The 23,057-nt window shown below is 41.9% G+C and overlaps 1 protein-coding gene across 4 annotated transcripts in view; it reads left to right on the forward strand.

Moving 5' to 3' along the window:
* NEDD4L (NEDD4 like E3 ubiquitin protein ligase) overlaps positions 1–23,057 on the forward strand; it is a 338,970-nt gene that overhangs the window by 136,526 nt on the left and 179,387 nt on the right. The window contains exon 1 of one of the 4 annotated variants that reach the window (XM_019937126.3): positions 14,725–14,776. The exons of 2 other annotated variants lie outside the window; for them this stretch is intronic. Coding sequence is in view for 1 of the 2 variants with exons in the window: in XM_019937123.3 (XP_019792682.1) it covers positions 21,726–21,748 (23 nt within the window). In the remaining variant the exon portion in view is untranslated. Of the gene's footprint in view, positions 1–14,724; positions 14,777–21,492; positions 21,749–23,057 lie in introns of those variants that run through there. One more of the 4 variants, XM_019937123.3, reaches the window with a different exon arrangement.

Genomic DNA, 23,057 nt, shown 5'->3' on the forward strand with positions numbered 1-23,057 from the left:
TAGTTTTCATTGTCAGGCAGGAAAAGCGCTCTCCATTTGTGGTGGAAATCACTCCATGGCAGCTGGTAGGAGGACCCTGTTGTGGTCATGTTGTCTGAGTCCCTCTGTGGCCAGTGACGGTAGAGGGATATCCCTGGCATTAACCTCGCTGTAGAGACTGAAATAAGAAAGGATTGTGGAATTTTAGATACAGAAGGGGATCTTAAGAGTCAATTTAGTCTAACACCTTGTATTTCGAGATAAACTCTAGCCCCGAAAGATTAACTTCTCTTTTCGAATCACTCTGATGCGGTTTCTCCCTCAATTCAGTTCTTGGGGAAATTTTTGCCTGTTTATTGAATTCACTTTCCATTAGTCATGTGTTCATTTTCGACACCTTTTGTTGTCATCCTGCCTTTGCTCTTTGAAAACTTCAAGGTTAACTTTTTATGTGTTTACTTCTAGATGCCTTAATTAGATTAAGCTAACCTTAGGAATGGGACAATGGCTTACTCACTAGAGAAGTGTTTTGTAAGTTTCAGTCCCCAAGAAGCTATTTGTTGTCCTGAGTTATATGACACCCAGCTTAGCGCGACTGAACCAGTCTTAGTGCCTAGAACTAACAACTCACTTTTCATGCATGGAAGCTCATTATGTAGTTGATAATTGTAGGTGGTTACTGTAGCTATAGATCAGGATTGGTCTGTTGAAGAGCTGAGTCTTGACGGTGATTTCATCCAATATTTGCATTTTTCTTGGGCTTAGCATGCCTTGAGAAGCATCATTTTAGTCTTTTATGCTTGTATTTATTATATTTGCTTAACTAGCCTTCCTATGGTTGAATTTTAAATTGAAAGAAAACCAAAATTGCATCCTGGAACAGGAAAAGGACATTAGGGAAAAACAGGACATTAGGGAATAAAGTATGGACTTTAATGATGATATATTAACCTTGATTCATTAATTATGACACATGTACCAGGCTAACGTAACCTGTTAATCATGGGAGAAACCAGATATGGGATATGTGGGAACTCTGTGTACTATCTTCGCAATAATTCTGTAAGTCTAAAACATTCTAAGGTTAAAAGTTTATCTTTAAAAAATTGCTGTCATTCTGTTAAAGGATAGAGTAGTAAATTTTATGGTTTCATTTTTCTTTGGGATAGACTGCTGCTACAAAGCTGAATTCCTTGTTTGCCTCTTAGCTTTTTGCTTAGGATAGCCATGAAGTGCCCCTTTCCAAAATGTGCCCAAATCAGTCTGAGCAACTTTTCAAACCATATCATGTGATTTTAATTTGCCAGCCATTGCACTGACTCATTTCTAGGTAGTATATTTAAAAGACTAGACAGAATTTTCAGGTTAAAAAATTGCATCAACAGAAAGTGTATTTGTAGGTGCCAATTGAATTAGTATTGGCTGGGAATGCTACCAGCAATGTGCTTAGTTGGACAGTGGGACGTGTCCTCTTTTTTTGCTGGGCCTCCAAAGGCATCTGGGTGACAGATGTCCCTGTCTCATTGCAGCCTCGTGTAACTCAATGCCTCTAAAACTGGAATAAGGAATCACGGGTTCATCAAGCCATAAAATATGTATGTGGGTCTATTGTATTTGATAAGTCACTAAAAATGTTATTTTCGTGTTAAAACCAACATGGGTATATTGTGGAATAAATAAAAATTAGAATGAATTTTTAAAGTTCTGCCTGAAATTGGTGGCAGCGTCCTCAGGCCCTCAGGTGGTAACCACCACCCCACTGCTCTGTTGTGTGGGTGCTGGGGACAGTACAGAAAGCACTGGATGTGGAGATAGACTGACTTGACTTTGAATCAGTTTGAGGCAATTCCTCAGCTATAAGTGGGCATAATTGTCATCCTGCAATTTTGTTGTGAAAACAGAATGAGATAAGATACATTTGCGTAAAGTAAGATCTGTACAGATGCTGAATATGTTACTTTATACAATAGTAAGAGGCAGCCTCCCTCTGCACTTGTAGGTAGAGGTCATATTAAGAACGTTGACATTCACTTTGGTGGACAAAGGTTGGCTTTGGTGCCAACCCGTGCTCTCTCTCGTTCTTGCTTGGTGTGCATGTGTTAATGTTGGATAAAGAAGGTTACTTAGAAGGTTGATTTTTTAAAAATTATTCAAACATATACAGTAATGGAGAAAATTACATCATGGCAAACAGCATAATGAAATCCCATCACCCAACTTCAACAGTTATTAACACTTTGCCATTTTTGTTGCTATGGAATGCAGTTTAATATTTCTTTGCAATTCTTTTAACCTTGGCATTATATCCCGTTAGGGATGTAGGATTAAAAACATGTTTCAAAGGCAAGTAAAGTAATATTTCTCTGTACGATTGCACCACCAACTTGATACATTGTTGGTTTTATTTGTTCCACTTTGTTTTTTTCTAAGTTTAATTTTCTTTTCTAATTGACTGAGTCATAACTATAATATTAGTTGTATTAAGTCAGCCTTCCATCCCTATCCCCCTACAGGTAACCATTTTTTGTTAGATTTGGGGTCGTCCCTCCATTGTCCTTTTTGCAAATGTAAGCAAATATATGAGTATATTTTGTATTCCTTATTACTCAGAAAGTAGCAGAATATATATACTGTTTTGAACCCGAATTTATTTATTTTTTAACTTAGAACTGTATCCTAGAGCTCACTCCGTATATAGAGAACTTCCTGTGTTTTTCCCAGCTGTGTTAGTACGCCCTCATACGGATGTACCGGAGCTTATTCAGTCAGTCCCCTACTGATGGACATTCGGGTTGTTCCTAGACTTGTCCATTGTTTTGCAATAAATAGCCTTGTGTGCACGTCATTTTGTATTTTTGTCGAAACGTTCCAGTAGGGACAAGGGGATAAGACGAAAGAGGCAAGTACATCAATTCCTTCTCTTGTCTTGTAGAAGGATAGCTCCTCAACAGCCCTTCATTCCCTCCAGCTCTGGCCTCCCCTTTGATACCAGATTTAACAGGTGAAGCTCTTCAGGCTGTAAACCTCCCTTCCTGCTCCAAGATTTTAAAGCTAGAAAGAGACCTTGGGGATGGGCCCATCTTCCTTGTGTTAACAGATGAAGAACCAGAGACCCAGAAAGCAAGGGGAGAGCTTTGAGCCCAGCTCTCCTGTGCCCCCCTCTCCTCCTCTCTGCCCTCCATTGGCCAGGCTGTCCTTGAAGGCAGTGTTACTCAAAGCTTGGTCCACGGACCGGCAGCATCACTGGGGAGCTTGCTAGAGATGCAGAATCTCGGGCCTTGCCCCAGATGTACTGAATCAGAGTCTACTTTTAATGGGATTCCCAGATGACTAACAGTCAAGTTTGAGAACGCTGATGTGGTAGCTGCCTTCAGACACAGCTGTGGTTTATCAACAGGGATGGTACAGGTCATTTCCAACAAGTAGACTCACCCCCTCCTCCTGATGCACCCCTCCCGTCTGCCTGTCCCTGCCCTACACTGACCCCCCCCCCCCGCCCGCCCCCTATAAGGGGTTCAGCATTGATCTCTTCAGGGGCGGGGTCTTTTCTGGTTCTTCAGCTTCCATTTCCCCTTCACATGCAACCTTTGTTCTGGATTTACCTCTGTTCTCTCAGCTCCTCATGTCAGGAAACTGCTCTTACTTTTGTTTCAGGACTCTGTTCATGCTTATTTGTGTATTTATTGAGTTTAGTGTGCATCTGCTCGCCACTGATGTTAAGGGCTTTAAAATGCTTGCTGTTGTGTAAGAGTTCCATTATTTGTATTGTTATTGTTACCATTATTAGTTCCATTTCTTCACTTTACTACTGCTGTGGGGTGTATGTATCTATATCCATACCTATAACTATAACTGATACTTGGCCTCAATGCATACTTGATACACTTAATTGGAAATTACTCCTTAAATTATCCACAAACTGAGTTGGCAGCTACAGTGACTACAAGTGGTGAAATCATTGTCTGAATAAAAATAAGATCCTTCTACTGTGGGATTCACTATTTCCAGTCTCTCTTACATTTGAGTTTTGGAAGGTCAGTTTTTGGAAAGTGGAAGTAATAATTTATCTAGACTCAGCGCTGAGGTTTAGTGCACCGGAGGAAAGATTTTAGTATAATAATACGCAGTGTTGGTAAATGTACAAGAATAAGTAATTTTTTTTTAAAGGCAGCTTTTTATACTAAGAAACAGATGATCTTTTTTTTTAAACTATGTCAGCTGCACTCAAATTAGTAAATGTTAAAATAACTATGACTGGTAAAAACATTTTTCAAATTCTTTTTACTTTTTATGTAATTAAATGAAATTCTCCATTTAGTAGTTGATCTCTCAGATAAATTAAGTCTTGCCAGACTGTCTGAGGAGATAGTGAATCAGACCCTAAAATCTTGTAGCATTTGAAAAATAACAACTGTGTACTGCAGTTTATAAGGGCATAATTCAAGAAAAATTTTCAGTATTTTAAAATTTGTACTAGTAAATTGGATCCTGGTTTAGGTGAATCCAGTTCAAGTCAGCTGCTGTGAAAAAAAAAGTCGTGGCTTCTAGTCGCAGACAATAACCAGTGTCAAAGAACGACTTTTAATTTTTAAAAAAATTCCACCTTTTTTGAATTCGAAGGCCTAGGTGACCTTATTAACATCCGCACTCCACTTTTTAGGTACTGATACATTTATGAAATAGTTCAGGATGATTCACTTTTTTCACAAGCGTTGTTTTGCTTTTGGTGTGACAGGTGATTATCTGGAATACAAAGAGGATTAAGTCCTTTGACTTCTAGATACTTAGACTAATAGAAACCTTAAAATCTTCACTGGGCAAGGTATCTTGGGATCACTCCAGCCAAGTAAATGAATAGGCATCTAAATAGATGAAAGTTACTCTTGTTACAATATTTGACATTATGTTGACTGACAGGCTGTGATATATGAGAATTGCATGTTTCTGAGCTTTAGCTAGTGTTTTGAAAATTAGGTTAAGAATTTCCATAATGTTGATAGCATTAAACATTCATCAGATAAAAGGTTTCGTGAGTATCGTACATCTTTGTGAGAGTCAGTTATGTAAAATTTGAAGAAGGTACTGAAACACTGGAAAGGAGATCAAATTCAAATAGTTTGTGAGATGAAATGAAACTCTCACACTGTAAAATCTGACAGAGTACAATGAAGAAAGAAAAGAAAAAGTAGATTAAAAGATAAAAAGTAGGAAAGAGGAACTCAACATTATATCAAGTCGAATGTGTATCAGATGCAAATATCCAATAGCCTGTGAGCTCTTCGATATATTTGGGTTGAGAGTTAAACTAGTTGAATACGTAGTAGCTTATGAGTAATCTCAAGATGTTCTAAGATGATCTAAGATCCAGTATAGTAAGTAATGTAGACTCAATGGTAGGTATCCTCATTCGCTGTGACCCATTTGTGCTTTCTGCTAGTTAGATCATCAGTCCTCTTTAATTGCTGGTGAACTAAAGTGGTTTTATGGCCACCAGCATCTAGCTAGTACTTAAAACACTGAGCTAACTAACCCTTCTGGTAATCTGTTATGTTCACAAATGGCCAGAGAAATAACAGAGATTAAAGAAAGATAAATACAGTCATCTGGCAAAGATATTTGGCCTTTCTCAAAATGATGGAAGTTGTATGTAGGAGAAGTGTTTTGGGGAAAAATATTTGAAAGTTTGTTTTATCGTCATAAGTAGCTTTGGCTTATTTTGCCTAGAAGGAGGGGTGTGTGTAAGAGAGGAACGGGGAGAGAAGGAAAGGAGCAGCTGTTACAGGCCCTGTGGCATTTGTCAGCTGGGAGAAGGAAACGAGATGATTAAGTTAATTGGTGTCGAATAAGAATAGAAAACAACGTGGGAAGTAAAATCTTGAAATTTCAGGGCTTTGCATTAGTCATTAGTTGAAGACTTAGAAGAAAATAATGGAAACCACCAGTAATTAAGAAAAGAAAGAAAATTATTGCAAAAAAACATCCCATATCCTTTTCCTGGTGTTCAGGTAGCATGTAGTTCTGGTCCAGCCCAATTCCCCTCTCACCTCTTTTCCACTCACTCTGTCCTTGGCAGGTTGAACAGCCTGCGTTCCCTGTGTACGTCCTGAGTTTCTTTTCCTCTGTGCCATTCTTCAGGCTATGCCCCAGGTCCTCCCCCTCCCGTGTGTCTGAGCCCAGCTCACCTGGTGAGCCCCAGTTCCATACCAACTTCTTCTGTATGAAGAATTATGAGGAATTCTTTTCATTACTCATAATTGAAATAGGGCGATTCTCAGAGGAATCAATGATGCTCCCCTATGCACTGAGTATGGGATTCCTTGAAACTTGGAGCATAAGCGTGGATAGTTGAGTTTGGTGAAATCAGTTTAAAGGTTACACCGAGTTTTCCACTTGGACAGACCCTCCTGTCTTCAGACCTCAGTCCTTAGAGGAGGGGATGAAGCCATCTCTGCCTGACGGAGTAATTCGAGAGTAGAGAGCTGGTGTTACGGTTTAAGATTTGTGGGAGAAATAATACCAAAAAGTGGAGAGAGGACAGTGAGAGCAGAGGCAAGGGGACAGGCTATACCACTGAGGTGACAGCAGAACTGCTGGCTAGTCTGGAGGCATTACGGGTGTATATGTTTGTGGGGAGGCCTGGGGGTGGGGGGTCCGTCTCTCCTTGGCCTCATTAGGCACGCACAGCAGCACTAACAAGCCTGCAGGAAGCAATCACGTTCCCACCTGGGCACCTCGCACATCATCACCGCGGTCCCCATTGATGGGATGGGAGTATGGGGCGACCCTCAAATACAGTCCTCCCACCCCTCCCTGCCCAAGAAAAAGCCCCTCCGAGTGCCTTGCTTCCCTCTTGCCCTCTGCCCTGTGAAAATACACTCTAGTTCTGCTGTCTCCTCTCTTCTTTTTAAGCCTTAGCATGTAATTGTTTGCTAAGAATAGAAACAGAAGTATTTCCGCCAGAAAGTGAATTTTAAGTACTTCAAAAGATAATACGAGAATATCTGGAAATTCCAACACGCTCAGTCCGATTATTCCTTGACCATGACAAGTAGCTGGTTGCCATTGAACTTGGCAAACACAGATTACTCCATTTCCTTTTGACCCATGAAAACCAGAATGCCGTGCAGAAAAGAGCCGGCCAACCAAAGACCTCATTTTAAAGATTTTTTTTCTGGAGAACTGAAGACAATTGCTTGTTTATAGCCAGTACTGGGCCTTAAATATGAACCTATGACTGATAGTTCTGGAGTAGTATCCCCTCCTGAAGGATGGGTTAAGGCAGGCAGGGTTATGTGCATACAGGACAGGTATGTAGACTTGATAGCTTAGGGCCCCCAAGACATCCTGCACTTTTTATTTATTTGTTTGTTTGTTTATGGCTGTGTCGGGTCTTCATTGCTGTGCATGGGCTTTCTCTAGTTGTGGCGAGTGAGCGTCTCATTGCGGTGGCTTCTCTTGTTGTGGAGCACAGGCTCTAGGCGCACGGGCTTCAGTAGTTGTGGCACATGGGCTCAGTAGGTGCGGCTCACGGGCTCTAGAGCACAGGCTCAGTAGTTGTGGTGCACGGGCTTAGTTGCTCCGCGACATGTGGGATCTTCCCAGACCAGGGATCGAACCCGTGTGCCCTGCATTGGCAGGCAGATTCTTAACCACTGCGCCACCAGGGAAGTCCCTACTGCACCTTTTTAACACATCTGAGACTTAGTAGCAGTGGTTCCCATGCCAACCCCCCTGTAATATTCTCAGGGACCCAGGCACACCCTTGCCTTTGCCTCTGTACTCATACAGGCACTGGTGTCTCGACATCTGGCTGTTGATCAGGATATGCAGATCGCTTAGACAGGTTGTTATATGAGGTGAAATTTTGGTCCGTTCCCCGAAAGCAGTGCATAGGGAAGGGATGTATTATTTCCTCACTGGTTTCAGAGACCCTCGGGAACATTAAATGGTTCCTATTACCAAAGAGTTCCTGTTATAATGCGGTTTTAATAGTAACGTTTTATTTACTGGGATTCACTGGGGAAAACATCTAGGAACAAAGAAAAAAATTAAACAGAGAACATGTTAAAAATTTCTTTTGGGTTTTGGTCCTTACCAGGACTTAGGGGTAGCAACCCAAATAGAAGTATTTGCTTTAACCAACAGATAAATTATTAGCACATTGGTCGTTGACACGAGTCAGAGCTTCTAAAATTTGTTCCCATAAGTAGGTTGAGCCTCCTTCTCTGCCTGTTGTCCTAGGGTCTAAAAATGGAAACATGAGTCCAAACTCTTTCCAGATCATAAAAATAATTTTGAATTAGTGGAGCATAAATGAATGTGGTTTTATTTGAGTGTCATCTTCAAGTTCCCCCAGCCATGTTGGGACCTTGTAAGTCTTCTAATGTTCCCTGTAGTGACGATTAAGGAAATGGTAGCTGCTTTGCTTCTGGCCTCAGACAGTTTTCTAATTAGGTCAGAGCCGCTCACCCTGGGATAAGCAGACACTTTCTCTGTCCCTTCGGCATTGATTTTTAAGAGTTGCTGTCTGAAGCAGTCACGCAGACAGTTTGCTTCTTACATTGCTGAACCTGGGCACAGAGTGGGTTCTGAATAATTAGTTCTGATCACCTGAGAGTTTTGTAGCAACCTGTCCTGAAGATGCAGCTCAAATGCGTTAGGCCGCATTCTTGCATTACTTAAGTTCGCTATCATGACAAATCTCTGTTGATTCAGGATCTTGTGGTGCCCTAGATCTGGAACATTGTTCTGACTACAGATAGAAGTTTTAGTATTAGGCTAAATGTATACTGACTGAAACGTTTATTCTGGTCGTAATTTTTTTTTAAAAAACCTGTATATGAATCAAATCACTTTCCCCAAAATGTGAAATGCAGGGTGAAAACCTGCCAGTAAGGGAGATGATAGAATTTTGTTTAAACTTGGCCTCTGTTAAGGAAATGGTGATGACGCTTCCTCCTCCTTCACTGGTTTATTAACCCTCTGCTCGTCAAATGTCAGCTAGTGGATTAGTTCCATTGCCTGCTTGTATTGTGGCTCTTAAAATTTTCATCTTAGCTATTTTTATTTCTTGTTCTTCATGAACGTTCTAAATATTGTAGGAACATATCACCTAGAAAGGGAAAGCTACCTTCATTATTAAAGAAGATGAAAAATAAAAGAATATGCATCATAGGAAATTTGGGGGAAAAAATCCCAACTAAAAAAACAAAAATGAAGAACTAGGAAGGAAGAATTAAGAGGTGACAAAGATAAAAGTTAGACTTAATAAAAGAGAAGATAAGATTTTGAAGGATAAGTAAATCCAGTAGCTGCTTATTTGAAAGGACCAATGCACTAAACTCCCATCATCCTAACTGAGGTAAAGGGAAGGCAAAAATAGCTAACAGGCATGAGAAGGGAGACACAGGAGAGATTAATTAACTGTATAGGAAAACGCTACATGTAGCCCTCTGGAAACACATTTGAAAACGTCGAGTTGACTTCTCAGTAAAATACAAATTACCAGAATTGATTCAAGAAGCATGGAAAAGGTGAAAAGACCAATTCATATAGAAGAGGTAGGAAACGTGGTTAAAATTACTAGTGAAAAAGGCACTAGGATTCCATGGGTTTCGAGCTGAGTTTTATTTGACCTTTAAAAAACAGAAAATGTTACAGACCAATATTTATGAAAGCAAATGCAAAAATTCAAAGTAACTTATTAACAAATAGACTCAATAGTTTATTCCAATAATGCTAGTGTGATTAAGTGTCAAGAACGCTTATCACCATCGTCCACTTTTGTGCCCCAGCATTTTAAAGGAGAGAGTTTATGACCAGGTCAGTAGAGGCTGAAGAGCCATTTGATAATTTAAGCAGCCATTCCTAATATATTATAATCCAAAAAACCAATCGGAAGGGCTTCCCTGGTGGCACAGTGGTTAAGAATCCGCCTGCCAATGCAGGGGACATGGGTTCGAGCCCTGGTCCGGGAAAATCCAAAATGCTGCGGAGCAACTAAGCCCGTGCACCACAACTACTGAGCCTGCGCTCTACAGCCTGTGAGCCACAACTAGTGAGCCCGCGAACCACAACTACTGAGCCCACGTGCCACAACTACTGAAGCCTGTGCACACCTAGAACCCGTTCTGCGCAACAAGAGAAGCCACCGCAATGAGAAGCCTGCGCACCACAACGAAGAGTAGCCCCCACTCGCTGCAACTAGAGAAAGCCCGTGCATAGCAACGAAGACCCAACGCAGCCAAAAATAAACAAACAAATAAATAAATAAAACCAATAGGAATAAAAATAAATTACTTAAAGGCTATTTATTACCCCCCCCAAAACCAACCAACAATAAATATTTTCTAAAAGGCAAAAAGCACTGTTTCAATTAAAATTAGGAATTATAAAAGGATGTCTGCTTTTACAGTTATTTGACATTGTCTTAGGGGTTCTAGTAAATGTTGTAAGACAGTGAAATGCTTGCATGTCTAGAAAATGCAAGAGCCTACGGTGGGAAAAAAATCCAAAGTCAATTGGAAAAATTGTCATGGTAGCTGGATAAAAACAAGTCTCTAAAATTGATCGTTTCTCTGTTTTGAAAACAAGCACCTGGAAATGGAAGTTAAACCTCTCTTTCCTCAATAGCAGCGAATGACCTAGGAAGAAGTTGACCAAGAATGGTGCCTATATCCTTTTCAGTGAAGGATTTGAAATAAAAATATATACCATATATACATCAGTTATCCCCAAATTAATACATTTATTGCCATTCCCTTTAGAGTTTCCAAAGCAGTAAGTTTTTCCTGTTTGTTTTCTTTTTTTTTAACTAAATGAAATATCCTAAAGTGTATGTAGAAAAATAAATGCATAATTTATGCATAAATGCATAATTTACCTGTGAAGAGCACATTCAAATATGGAAAATAAAACCAGTGAAGGGGGGGCAAACTTGGTTGACAAGTGACCACAATATGCTAATAAGAGAGTCTGTGATCAGATCATTGTGTTATTGATACAGGATTACATAAATGGTCCAGTGGGACAGAGCAGAGGATCCAGGACTGTGTATCGGTAAGCAAGAGAAGTTAATCCATAATAAGACAGACGGTTCAATACTGTTGAGGAAAGAATGCACGACTTATTCAATGGTGTTGGCACAGTCATCTCTTTATGGAGTGGGGGGAGATGGGCCTCTATCTTATAGTATAATCAGACATAAGTTACGGAATCTTCAAAACCTTAAATGTAAACAAGCAATTCAAATTTACAAGGAAATATAAGAGACGACTTGTATGATCTTGGAATGAGGAAGAACTTCTTAAGCAAGACAGTACCTGCAAGCTAGACAGTTGGGGAGGGGAATGTATAACATGTATGACAGGCAAGGGGTTACTGTCTATAACTCTTGTGAACTGGCAAGACAAACACGACTCGGGGAAAATGGACAAACAGTATAAACATGCGATTCCCAGAGAGCAAATGCAGACATCCAGGAAGCCCGTGAAAAGCAATCCATATTTGCTAGGGATTTGCAGATTAAAACAACAGTGAGGAGTTACTTTAAACTCATCAGACTGGTTAACAAAAAAAGAGAGAAGAAACACTTCTTGCTAGCAAGGATGTAGTAGAAGTGGTATTCTCATAATAGTGACAGAAATGTGAACGATCATGCTTTATTTGGAAAGTAAAGTGGTAAAATGCATATTAAAATCAAACATTAAGGAGAAATGAAACATTTCTCCTTAGCAGCCTTTCTGCTGGATACCTATCTGTCTTCTAAAAATAGAAGTGTCTAGGGACTTCCGTGGTGGCACAGTGGTTAAGACTCCGAGCTTCCAATGCAGGGGGCCCGGGTTCTATCCCTGGTCAGGGAACTAGATCCCACATGCATGCTGCAACTAAGAGTTTACATGCTTCAACTAAGGAGCCCGCCAGCCGCAATTAACACCCAGCACAACCAGATAAATAAAATATTAAAAAAAAAGTGTCTGTACACAAAGGCATATGTAAAAGGCTGTTTATTGTACCATCATAGTGGCAAGATGTGAAAACACAAGTGCCCGTTGCTTGAAAAATGGCTAGCTTTATGGAATATTTGTACGATGTCATATTATGCGGCCATTGAACGGGAAGCCGTTGAAAGCACTCCTTCTCCAAGTCAAGAGGGGCTGAGTGGAGGCTGGTGTGGATGACGGTGGGTTGGGAGGAAGCGGGAAAAAAATCCCACCTGCGGTTAAGTGTTAAGCACATTTCATATTTTTCCTTGTGGAGCAAGCTGAACCGTACTGCGGTCTGAAGTTAAAAATCCTGGTTCCTTCTCTTAGACCTCTAATTCTTTTTCTTTCTCATACCAGCCTGTGTTGGTTTTGATGCCCCGGTGCCCTGTCGGATTTTGTGAGGATATTAATTATGCATCTTTAAAATTCATCTTTTTCCAACTCTGTTTGCGTGCTCCCTATGCAAGCTCGTGCCCCTGGTGTTTCATGGCCTGCTTTTCTTCACGTGTTTGACGATTCTGGCTTGTCTGTTGGTCTTGGCATTTGTGAGTCCTGTTGGCCCCGTTTGCATCTGAGGAGCCTGGCGCTGGTGTGTGTCAGGTTGAGGCCCTGGGTAGGACTTGGTGGGATGGGCAGCAGGTGGCCTCTTACGTATGGCTGCTGCATGGCCTTCCTGGCCCTCTTTAGCTACCTGCGCTTTCCAGACTTAGGACCACTGTCCTGCTTTCACCTGCATTAAGAAGGCAGTGACCGTAGAAGCTAGAGGAAGCGAAGTTTCCTGATTAATCACCCTGATTGTTGCCCAGGGTCTCTCCAGTCCCTTGTATCGATTGACTCCTGAATTTCTGGCACCCAGAAATATTTCCACCAGTTTGGCTCTCTCCTGCGCACTCGGTGGCTCTGGTTTTGTTTTTCTGTCCATTCAGCCCATCCCATTTATGTTCAACTGATGATAGTCTTTCTGGGGGGAATTCCCCGGTGGTCCAGTGATCAGGACTCTGCGCTTCCACTGCAGGGGGCCCGGGTTCCATCCCTGCTCGGGGAACTAAGATATCCTGCAAGCCACGTGGTGCGGAAAAAAAAAAAAATAGTGATGGCAGTCTTTCCTCCTTCCCCAGAACGTTTGTGGATGTGGTATTTAGTCTGGATGGAAGAGGGGGAGGTAGGAATGTGTGGTCAGAGGGCCATCTGGATACTAACTTCTGTTTAATCTCTCTAAGCCTTAGTTTTCTCCTCTGTAGAGCAGGGATAATACCAGTACCTATCTCCCAAGGTTATTGTTAAGATTAAAATAAGTGATGCTCTTAAAGGGCTTAAAGCAGTGCCTGTCCTGTAGGAACAATTCCATCAAAGTTAGCTGCTGCTGTTTTCAAAACATGGGATCATGATAGAGATACCAGATTTCAGTATGTTTTTTTCTTCCCAGTTAATATATCCATGATGCCATCCAACACCATGTTTTAAAAGCTCTGTGGTGTCTATTGATGTATCTATGTGTGCGTGTTTCTGTAAATAAATCCCTGCAGTTGAATTTCTGGACGAAAGGACATGAACATATACAGTATGATGTTCAACAGTATTGAGGAATTGCCCTCCAAAGTATTATACTAGTTTCCCTGGCTCCAGTAGTTGCTGAGAGTACCAGTTTTTCCCATCCTCAGTGTTACTCCATTTTATCAATCATTTAATCTTTGCCAATATGGAAGGTAGAAATAGTTTATGTCTTTAATCAGTGAGGTCGAGTATCTCTTCATATGTTTGTATTTCCTCTTTTATTCAGTGCTAATTTGCAGTCCTAGTTCATTTTTCCTTAAGGTTGTTAATTTTTCATTGATTTGTAAGAAGTCTTTGAAGAATAGGGGGTTTAACTCCATATCTGTGATATGTTACACATGTTTTTGAAATATTGTATACCTTATATAGAAGCTTTCCATTTTAACATTGTGCTTTTAAATATGCCTTTTTCTGTGGTTTCTTGGAAAGCTAACAACTGTTTATATAGCACTATTTCTTTGTTAAAAATAAGGGGTATTCTCCCTATAATTGTGAAAGTTACGCATACACGTTTTTCTCAATCTGAAAAAAGAAATCAGAAAGAAAAAGTTACCAGCAACAGAAAGAGCATCACTCTTAATATTTTGGCATTTTCCTTTTAGTTGTCTTTTGGTAGGGAATGTGTATTTTTACACAATTAGCATCATAATGTAGGTGGACATTATAGCCTTTTTTTGGGTCGCTTAACATCCCCATATGTGGTATACAGCATTCCGGTTTCTCTGTGTGCAATATCTTAATCATTTCTGTCCTGTTTAAATTTCTCATTTCTCATATAAGAGAAGAAAGGTGCAGTGAATATCTGTGCAAAAATTTTTAAGTTGGATTAAGTTCTGTACCTCCCTGGAAATGGAATTACTGAATCAAGGGATGTTAGGATTTAAGTACTTTGATATGTATTACCAGTTTGCTTTCCCAAAGCGTGGTACCAGTTGATGCTTCTTTCAGCATAAAGACTGTCACTTCACTTTAATCAGAAGATGAGAACCAGCCTGAACACGTAGGGGAAGAGCCTTCAGGAAGAGGCACAGCCAACGTGATGCAAGGCCTCACGTGGAAGTGAGTTTTTTCAGAGATTGAGGAAGAGCATTATGGCCGGTGGGGCTTTGGAGAGGAACGGAGCAGGCGGGAGCCGTGGATCTTGAGGGCTTTGTGGGCCACCATGAGGAATTTGCATTTTATGCCTAAGGCTGTGGAAAGCCAGCAAAGAGAGCTGCCAGACAGACAGGGGAGTGGCTTGGTGTGACTGTCTGTTGCAGGTAAGAGTGGCCCTTGAGGCCAGTTTGGAGGCGGTTGCAGTAGCCTGTGTGAGAGAGGATGGCTTGAACACCTGGGTGGTAACTAACACCCAGGATGGAGAGAAGGGGATGTTTGGGGATTTTTTTTGGCCATTGCGTCCTTAGGGCCTGCCAGTGGACTGGTGTGTGAGGGACACACAGAGGAACAGAATCAAGGAAACTTTGGCTTGATCAGCTGGCCGGATGGTGGCCACCGAGATGTGAAGGGTTAGCTGGGAACAGATGTGGAGGCAGAATCACAAGCTCATTAGGTCTCTTCGCCCTCCGAGTGGACATGTGAAGGAGATGATGGTAAATGAGAATGGAGCTCAAGACAGAGATCAGGGTTGCATAGGTTTTTGGGGGGAGTCATTTGCATTTAGATGGTCTTTACAGCAAAGGACCTGGACCGTATCACAAAGGATAAGGTATTTCTTCCATGTGAAAACGTGTTCAGGTTCCTGAGTAACTGCCCTAAAATAATGAACATTAGGAACCACAAGCGCTTCGTGAATTGGGCATGTGTGTCTGTAAGCTGTCAGGTTATAAATGCTTGGAGGATACAAATAACTGGGTCCTGGCTAACGCCTTGAGCAGAGTAGATGCAGGATACGATGTTTACTGAGTGATGTTTAAAGATTCAAGAGACCTTTCCCCCTTCTTGATGAGACAATCTTCTTTTCAGATGTTTTGATAAAGTCACTAGCAACTTGATTGCTTGTGTTAATGGTTAATTAATTGTGTTAATGCTTGCTTCACAGCATTAACCTGTGAAGCATGTAAACCCACATCATCCGCTTTTTGTAAGGCGTTGGAAGAAAAGGCTAATCCAAGTTAGGAGGATTTAAGACCTTGTGAGGAAATTCAAGACTGCGTTTTAATCACCAAACCTTGCCTGTGTTATGTAAAGATTTTTGCCTGTGTCATGTCATCCTTGTTTGGTTCAATTTATTCCTCCCCCTCCAAGTGTCCTAGTTTCTTTTCTAACTGTAGCTGGATTTGAACAAAACAGAAACTTGGTGTTTTTTTTTCTCCCCCAGCATTTGGAGTCTTCATTTGATTACTCATTCTTTATAAATGAGTGATAGTATATTCTTAGCAATTTTTAAATAATTCTTTTTTTCCCTGATTATAAAAGAATTAGACATTGGAAAAGATGAAGTATAAAGCAATATCCACCTGTAATCTGAATAGCCCGAGAGAGATCGTTGGTTACCATCTTGTTTTATTTCCTTCTAGTCCTTTGGCTGTATTTATATGTGCATATGGAAATAGTTTATGTATTTGGAATAATGCTATAGTATTGTTTACAATGAAGCTTTTTAACAAATATTTTACCGTGAACATTTTATAAAAACTTGTATTATTTTTAGAAGCATGTTTTTATTTTTTTGACATCTTTATTGGAGTATAATTGCTTTACATTGTGGTGTTAGTTTCTGCTGTATAACAAAGTGAATCAACTATACGTATACATATATCCCCGTATCCCTTCCCTTTTGCATCTCCCTCCCACCCTCCCTATCCCACCCCTCTAGGTGGTCACAGAGCACCAAGCTGATCTCCCTGTGCTATGTGACTGCTTCCCACTAGCTATCTGTTTTACATTTGGTAGTGTGTATATGTCAGTGCCACTCTCTCACTTTGTCCCTGCTTCCCCTTCCCCCTCCCCGTGTCAAGTCCATTCTCTACGTCTGCGTCTTTATTCCTGTCCCGCCCCTAGGTTCTTCAGAACCTTTTTTTTTTTTTTTTAGATTCAATATATATGTGTTAGCATACGGTATTTGTTTTTCTCTTTCTGACTTACTTCACTCTGTATGACAGACTCTGGGTCCATCCACCTCAGTACAAATAACTCAGTTTCGTTTCTCTTTATGGCTGAGTAATATTCAAAGGCTGCAGAGTATGGGTAAATTTATACTGGCTTTTATGGGGAAAAAAAAATCTCTAGATGATCTCAGTAATTGACAAATCCTCCTAAGATTAAAACCAAAAGCAAACAAAGTAGAAACTGAAGTTTTTGGAATGCTACTCTGAAATTCAGGTTTTCTATTCTTAATAAGATCTTGTTTTGAAGGAAGTCAGCCTTTGTACTTTTTTAAAATTCTTTTTGCTTATGTGAACTTAAAATTTAATTATCTTTTATGTATTTCCTCTCCTTTCCATTGGAACATACTGATCCAAGGTGACCCTTTGCGGTGGTTCATAAAATCCCATCTTATAAACCATCCCAGTCTTCTAAGTGTAGTAAGCGATAGTGAGCAAAATTTGGGGGTAATGTTATCAGAAGTGCTAGGAGCCATATGAAGGTTATGCATTTAATTGTGTAAGTAATATAGAATTAAAGAATTGCCATGCAGTTTTAACATTATTTCAAATTTTAAATTTAAAAAAATAAATGCCAAGGGATGGAAACAGCCTTTCCTCTTGGCAGACTTCTGGTAGACCCACACCTCGTCATTCACAGGTGTGCCTTCCGTGGCCTCTCCTTGTCAGTAAGGACTGTGGGGAATTCTGAGAAAGACTGCTGTCCCTTCCACTCCCTTTGCTAACTGCATCCTGCCAACACTGTGAAACTCACGTATCTGTCTTAAGATACCAGCACCTTCCTGTTCATCAAATCCAGACAGGCCTGATTTGCTCAGCACACTCCCCTTTAACCTTATGTAGCCCTTGACCCTGTCTTTCTTGGCTGCTGGTTCCCCTCCTTTCCTCTCTGACCACTCCGTCTGTTGCACCACCTTCTCCAAGACCGCAATCCCATTTTCTTGTGATTTTTTGTTAACCTTGGAAATCTCATAATGACTTCTATTGCTTTGGTGGAGGCTGACTCAGGTGCTTTAAAAATGTGTACATGTAAATATGAACAGTTTCTAAATTGGGCTACGTCATATATAGTTTAATAGCTCACATTTTTAAACATTATACTGTGAATGTTTTCCCACGTCTTAAAATATTCCTTGAGGACGTGAGCATATAGATATCTGTAATTTATTTTCTCTGTGGTTGGACATTAAGGTTGCTTAGTGTTTTTATTTTTGTAGTGAACTTCTTTTTTTTTTTTTTTTTTTTCCCAGTACACAGGCCTCTCACTGTTGTGGCCTCTCCCGTTGCGGAGCACAGGCTCCAGACGCGCAGGCTCAGCGGCCATGGCTCACGGGCCCAGCCGCTCCGTGGCATGTGGGATCTTCCCAGACCAGGGCACAAACCCGTGTCCCCTGCCTCGGCAGGCAGACTCTCAACCACTGTGCCACCAGGGAAGCCGTGTAGTGAACTTCTTGACGCTCAACTCGCACCCCTGATTATTTCCTTGGCAAAGATTCCGTGGATTGGAATTAAGTCAAAGGGGATGAGTTTATTTAGCCCTCTAGATTGTCAGTAGGCTCTTTATTTCTTTTTCAGTGATACTCCATCTTTAGGCTTTCTATTGCAACAGATTCTAGCTGGTTTCCCTGTTTTCAGCTTCAGCTGATGCTGGGTTACTCTGCTCCACTGCTGACCACAGTGACCTTGGAAACTACAGCACATCTGCGGCACTGTGTCCATAACCCTTGAGGAGCTCCAATTACGTTCATCTAGCCAGCCTCCACACCTTCTTTCTGGATCCTCTGACTGCAGTCGGAGCCTTCAGTTTTGTGCCTGCTGGGGCCACTCTGTTTATGGTATTGTCTTCCCTTAGGCATCCTTGCCTCAGCCCAGCTCTGCACCCTTTCTGCTCTCTGGTGGTCCCAGACTTGGATATTACCAACTCAATCTCTAATCCCCTTACCCTCAGCTTATGACCCAGTCTTCTGCTTCTTTGGAAAAAACAAAACAATAAAACACAAAAAAGGCCCTCGTTGGGGAAATACTACACCCTGCCTTCCCTCTTCCTTTTTCCTGGTGTGTCTACAGCAGCACTTGTCCTTTTATTCCTCCGTATCACCTCAGATGCTACTTCCTCCTGCTTCTTTCTCCAAGGCCACCAACTCCTTCGCTCTGCACAAGGTTCTGTCCTTTTAAACCAGTGGTTCTCAACTAGGGATGACCTTGCCTCCCAGGACACACTTAGCTATGTCTAGAGGTATTCTTGGCTGTCACACTGGGGAGAGCTTCCATCTAGTGTGTAGAGGCCAGGGATGCTGTTAAACATCCTACGATGCGCAGAACAGCTTCCTGCAGTGGAGAGTTACACCAAATGTCAGGGGAGCCCAGGTTAAGAAAGCCCGTAGCCTTAGTCTGTGACCTTGGTCATACTCCATCTTGTCATCCAGCGTCTGCATCCTCTTTTCTACAGCTGCTCCGTGGAGCAGTGGTTTTTCTTTGTGGGGCTGGAGAGATTTGATCATTTCAGGCTGTCCTCAGTGCATAGTGTAGCAGAAGCAGGGCTAGTAACACTGGACTAGGACTGCGCGTCTGGGTTGAATCTGCTTTAGCATTTATTCCGAGATTGTGGTGCTGCTCTGGCTGGGTCCTCACTTCTTTCTCTAGACAGAAGGACTTGAACTAAAGAGACTTCTAGCATTTCCTTCATTGTTAGCCTTTCCTAATTCAGTGCCAGGATTGTAGTTGCCGAGGTTTGGTTGCGTTGTTAGTGGAGATTGGGCAGAAGCTGATTGTCCGTTGGGGAGTAAGTAAGATGTGGATGGAGACCACTTCGTCGGTGAGCCTGACTGTAACTCGAGGAGGCAGAAGTGGAGTCTGAAGGGCGTGTAGGCTTTTTACCCCCTTCGTCCAGAATAAGGTTTTTCTATGCACTTTTCAAGGCAGAGCCTCTGTGGACAGGGAGGGAGTAAACACACTAAAAGCAGAATGGTCGTTACTCAGAAATCTGAACTCTATCTTCATTTTTTTGTATGAACACTTGGAATGCAATCATCATTTAATTAGGGTATTAGTTTGCTGGGGCTGCCATAACAAAGTGCCACGGACTGAGTGGCTTTAAACAACAGAAATTTATTGTCTCACTGTTCTGGAGGCTGAAAGTCTGAGATCAAGGTGTCAGCAGGGTTGGTTTGCTCTGAGGTCTCTCTCCTTGGCTTGCAGATGGCCGCCTTGTCTCTTCCCTGTCCCTTCACATTGTCTTCCTGCTGTACCTATCTGTCCAAGTTTTCTGTTATAAGGACACCAGTCACACTGGGTCAGGACCCATGCTCATGACCTCATTTTAGCTCAGTTATCTCTTTAGAGCCTCCAAACATAGTCACATTCTGAGGTACTGGGGTTAGGACTTCAATATAAGAATCTGTGGGTGGACGATTCAGCCTGTAGCAGTTGGGTAATATTTCATGGGAAGTATAGGTGCCTTTTATCTTTAAGGCATCAGGAAAATTGTTATTCAGCTTGTCTAGGTATATTTTTGTATACTATATTGTGGTTCTTATTTTTTTTAACCTCCCAGTCAGTGTGTGAATGTAAAACGTCTTAATTTTATAATTTTAGATACTAATTTTAGTCAAGGAAGGTAGAGTTCCTGCTCTTAAATTACACTGTTTTGCATTTGTGTGTCCTTACCTGCTCAGTACTAAAAACTCAGGGCATTTCTCTCGTTGTTTAGAAAGTTCTACAGAAAATGGTTGGACCTGTCGGCCTGCGTCTCTGAGGGTGTGTTTGGGGACAGGGTTTCTGGATAACCAGGTGTGGACTTTCTCCAACAAGCTTTCAGTGATCCTTCCAGCCACTAGAGGTCACTGGCTCCCCTGGTGACCTGTTTTGTCGTCCCAGCACCTCTGGGAATCCCAGCCTTCGGACACCTGTGGGAACTTGAAAGTCTAGATTATCGTTTCTCAGCTGACATGCCAGGAACGTTTGGGTTCATGTGGAAAGTTAGCTTTTTGCTACAAGTGGGAGCCCTTCCTGTTGCAGCTGCACCTGCTGGGGTTGTAGAGTGGGAGTTGACTTGCTTCCAGTAAGAGCCCAGAGGTGTAACTGGTGCCGGTCACTAGCCAAGGAAAGAAGACATGTCTTAACTTGGCCTCAGGGGTTCAGTAAAGGGTGGTCAGGTGGCTGACCTCCTTACGGGCTGACCTCCCGTAAGGAGGACACAGTGCTGAAGAGTATCCAGGTGAACTCTGCCGACCTCACTCTGCCCTTGACGTATACCGTAGGGCACCCAATGAGTTCATCTGAAGATGGGCTTGCACACCAGAGATGGTGGATTTACAGAGTGGTGCTGTCTCTCATGACACCAAATGCCCCCAACCTGTCAGTTCTGTTTGCTGTCGTCGTTTGCATCACAGTTACCTTTATTCTGCCCTGCTTCCCCCCTCCCCCACGAAGACTTTAAGTTCTTGGTGGGCACGGTAGGGCTGGCAGCAGGTTGTGCTCTCCGCCTGCTTGGTGTGCAGCCTCCCACGCAGGAACTGGAGAGAAGCCGAGTTCACTGTAGAAGGTGAAGGACAGACCTCTACTGCCTGTCTTCCCAGAAAACTCAGAAACAGCTTTAAATGAGCAGCTTTAAATAGTCTAGCCCAAGTTACAGTTATTCACGAAACCATGCGCACGCTCGTTATTACCCGTCCTGTTTGGTAGCCCTGGGCTCCTCTCCCTGCCCGCTGAGAACTGCCACGCGGAGAAGCGGCGCTGCCGGTAACCTCAGGTTAGGGCACCTGGAGGCTGTTTCAGCTAATTGCCGAGCTGCGTGGAGTTACTTAATCCTTACGGTAGGGGTGGAGTTGACTCAACTCCTTTTCCACCAACAAGCATTTCTTTCTAGCTGTCGTTGGAGTGAATCATCATTATAAGTAGCCAGCTCGGGGGCATTCCTCGTCAGTTGTGTTAAAACTTGCTGGTGGTGGTTCCCGAGGATCAGCAGAGGTGTGAGTGGGCAGCCCTTCAAAACCGGGAAGGAAGCTGGGGCTGGGAACCCAAGGGTCGTGGTGGTAAAGTCCCAGCGGTGACTGCAGCGCTAGCCCCCCAGACGCTTTCCGGCGGGAGAGATGGCTTGCTTTTCATGAGCCTTGAGGACAGCTGTAGGTAAGGATAAAGACTCCACTGTCTGCTTTTATTATATGAATGCACAACGTCTGCTGTTGGCACAGAGTTTGCTTTCGATGCAGTCCTTTTTGTATCGGTGGCATTATTCTAGCGCAAGATTTCCCCTTGTAAATTACTTCTTCTTGGTGTTCAGAGTTCCCTGTAGTTGATCAGCTTTGCTCTCCGTATACACAGACAGGACGGCAGCAAAAAATGAAACTTGAAAAGAACTGTGGTCTGAATTCTCCTGATTCTCTCCTCTCAGCTTTCTTATCTCTGTCTTGGCTATTTAGAAAAATGTACACTTTTGATTCCGAAGATGAGAGCACCGTGGATACTCTTGTTTTCTTTTTGGAAATAATGGAAAATGTCGACCACTTAAGTTCTGTGAACGTTGTTCTCTGATTTAGGAATCACTGGTTGGGGAGGAAACAGTTATGTTTTTCTTCCTGTTTTGTTTTGGATCTCTGTTTTCTCTGAGTATTTCTGACTTAACAATCTCACTGGAGAAGAGGGAGACACCAGCTGTACTTGGCCTCAGATGAAATCACATCTTAGGTCATGAAATGGTTTGCTTGGAGAATGATTTATGGTTTATATCTGAAGTTTTGGTTGGTAATGATAGAAATCTTTAATGTTTGACTTACATGACTTATGCTAAATGCATTTATTATTACTGTTATTTTTGATTGGACAGAGCAAAAGTTTAAGCCCAGAACATATTCAGCTGGTTTCCTTTTAGGTTTTCTTATCATTTTCCCACCCTCACTACTCATACGTATGGATATGCGTTACGATTAACACGTGATTTTTGTTTCTTTACTGTCTCATTTGATGATGATTCATAAACTGTTAACTAGTTAGTGTATGTCTGTGTGTTGCTAAATGGATTGGAGCGCAGGTCACACCTTTACATGAACGAGCCAGGTTACGTTCAAGAAAGCGTTCCTAATGTCAAATGATGACGAAAAGGTATCAGCAAGGCGAAATATGCAAGCCTGTAGTCAAATCCGAGTTATTCTTTATTTCACATTGTGAAGTATGTTGTTTACATGTGTTCAAGTTAGATTGTGCCCATCAAAGAAACAGCAAGCAACTAAACTATAAGAGGGAGTTTAAAGGACTTACGTGGTAGTGCCTCCCTCCCCCCACCACCTTTTCTAAATGTTTGTGAGGAAGAGGTGAACTTTCATTCCCATGGGAATTTGAGGAAGATGATGGTGAAATTTTTAAGAAGACAGGAAGAGGAAATGCTTTCTATTTAGACAGGAGAAGAGCAGTGGGAACGGTTCTCATGTACAGTTGTTGC

Source organism: Tursiops truncatus, chromosome 13, assembly GCF_011762595.2.
Source record: "Tursiops truncatus isolate mTurTru1 chromosome 13, mTurTru1.mat.Y, whole genome shotgun sequence".
Lineage (NCBI taxonomy): Eukaryota > Metazoa > Chordata > Mammalia > Artiodactyla > Delphinidae > Tursiops > Tursiops truncatus.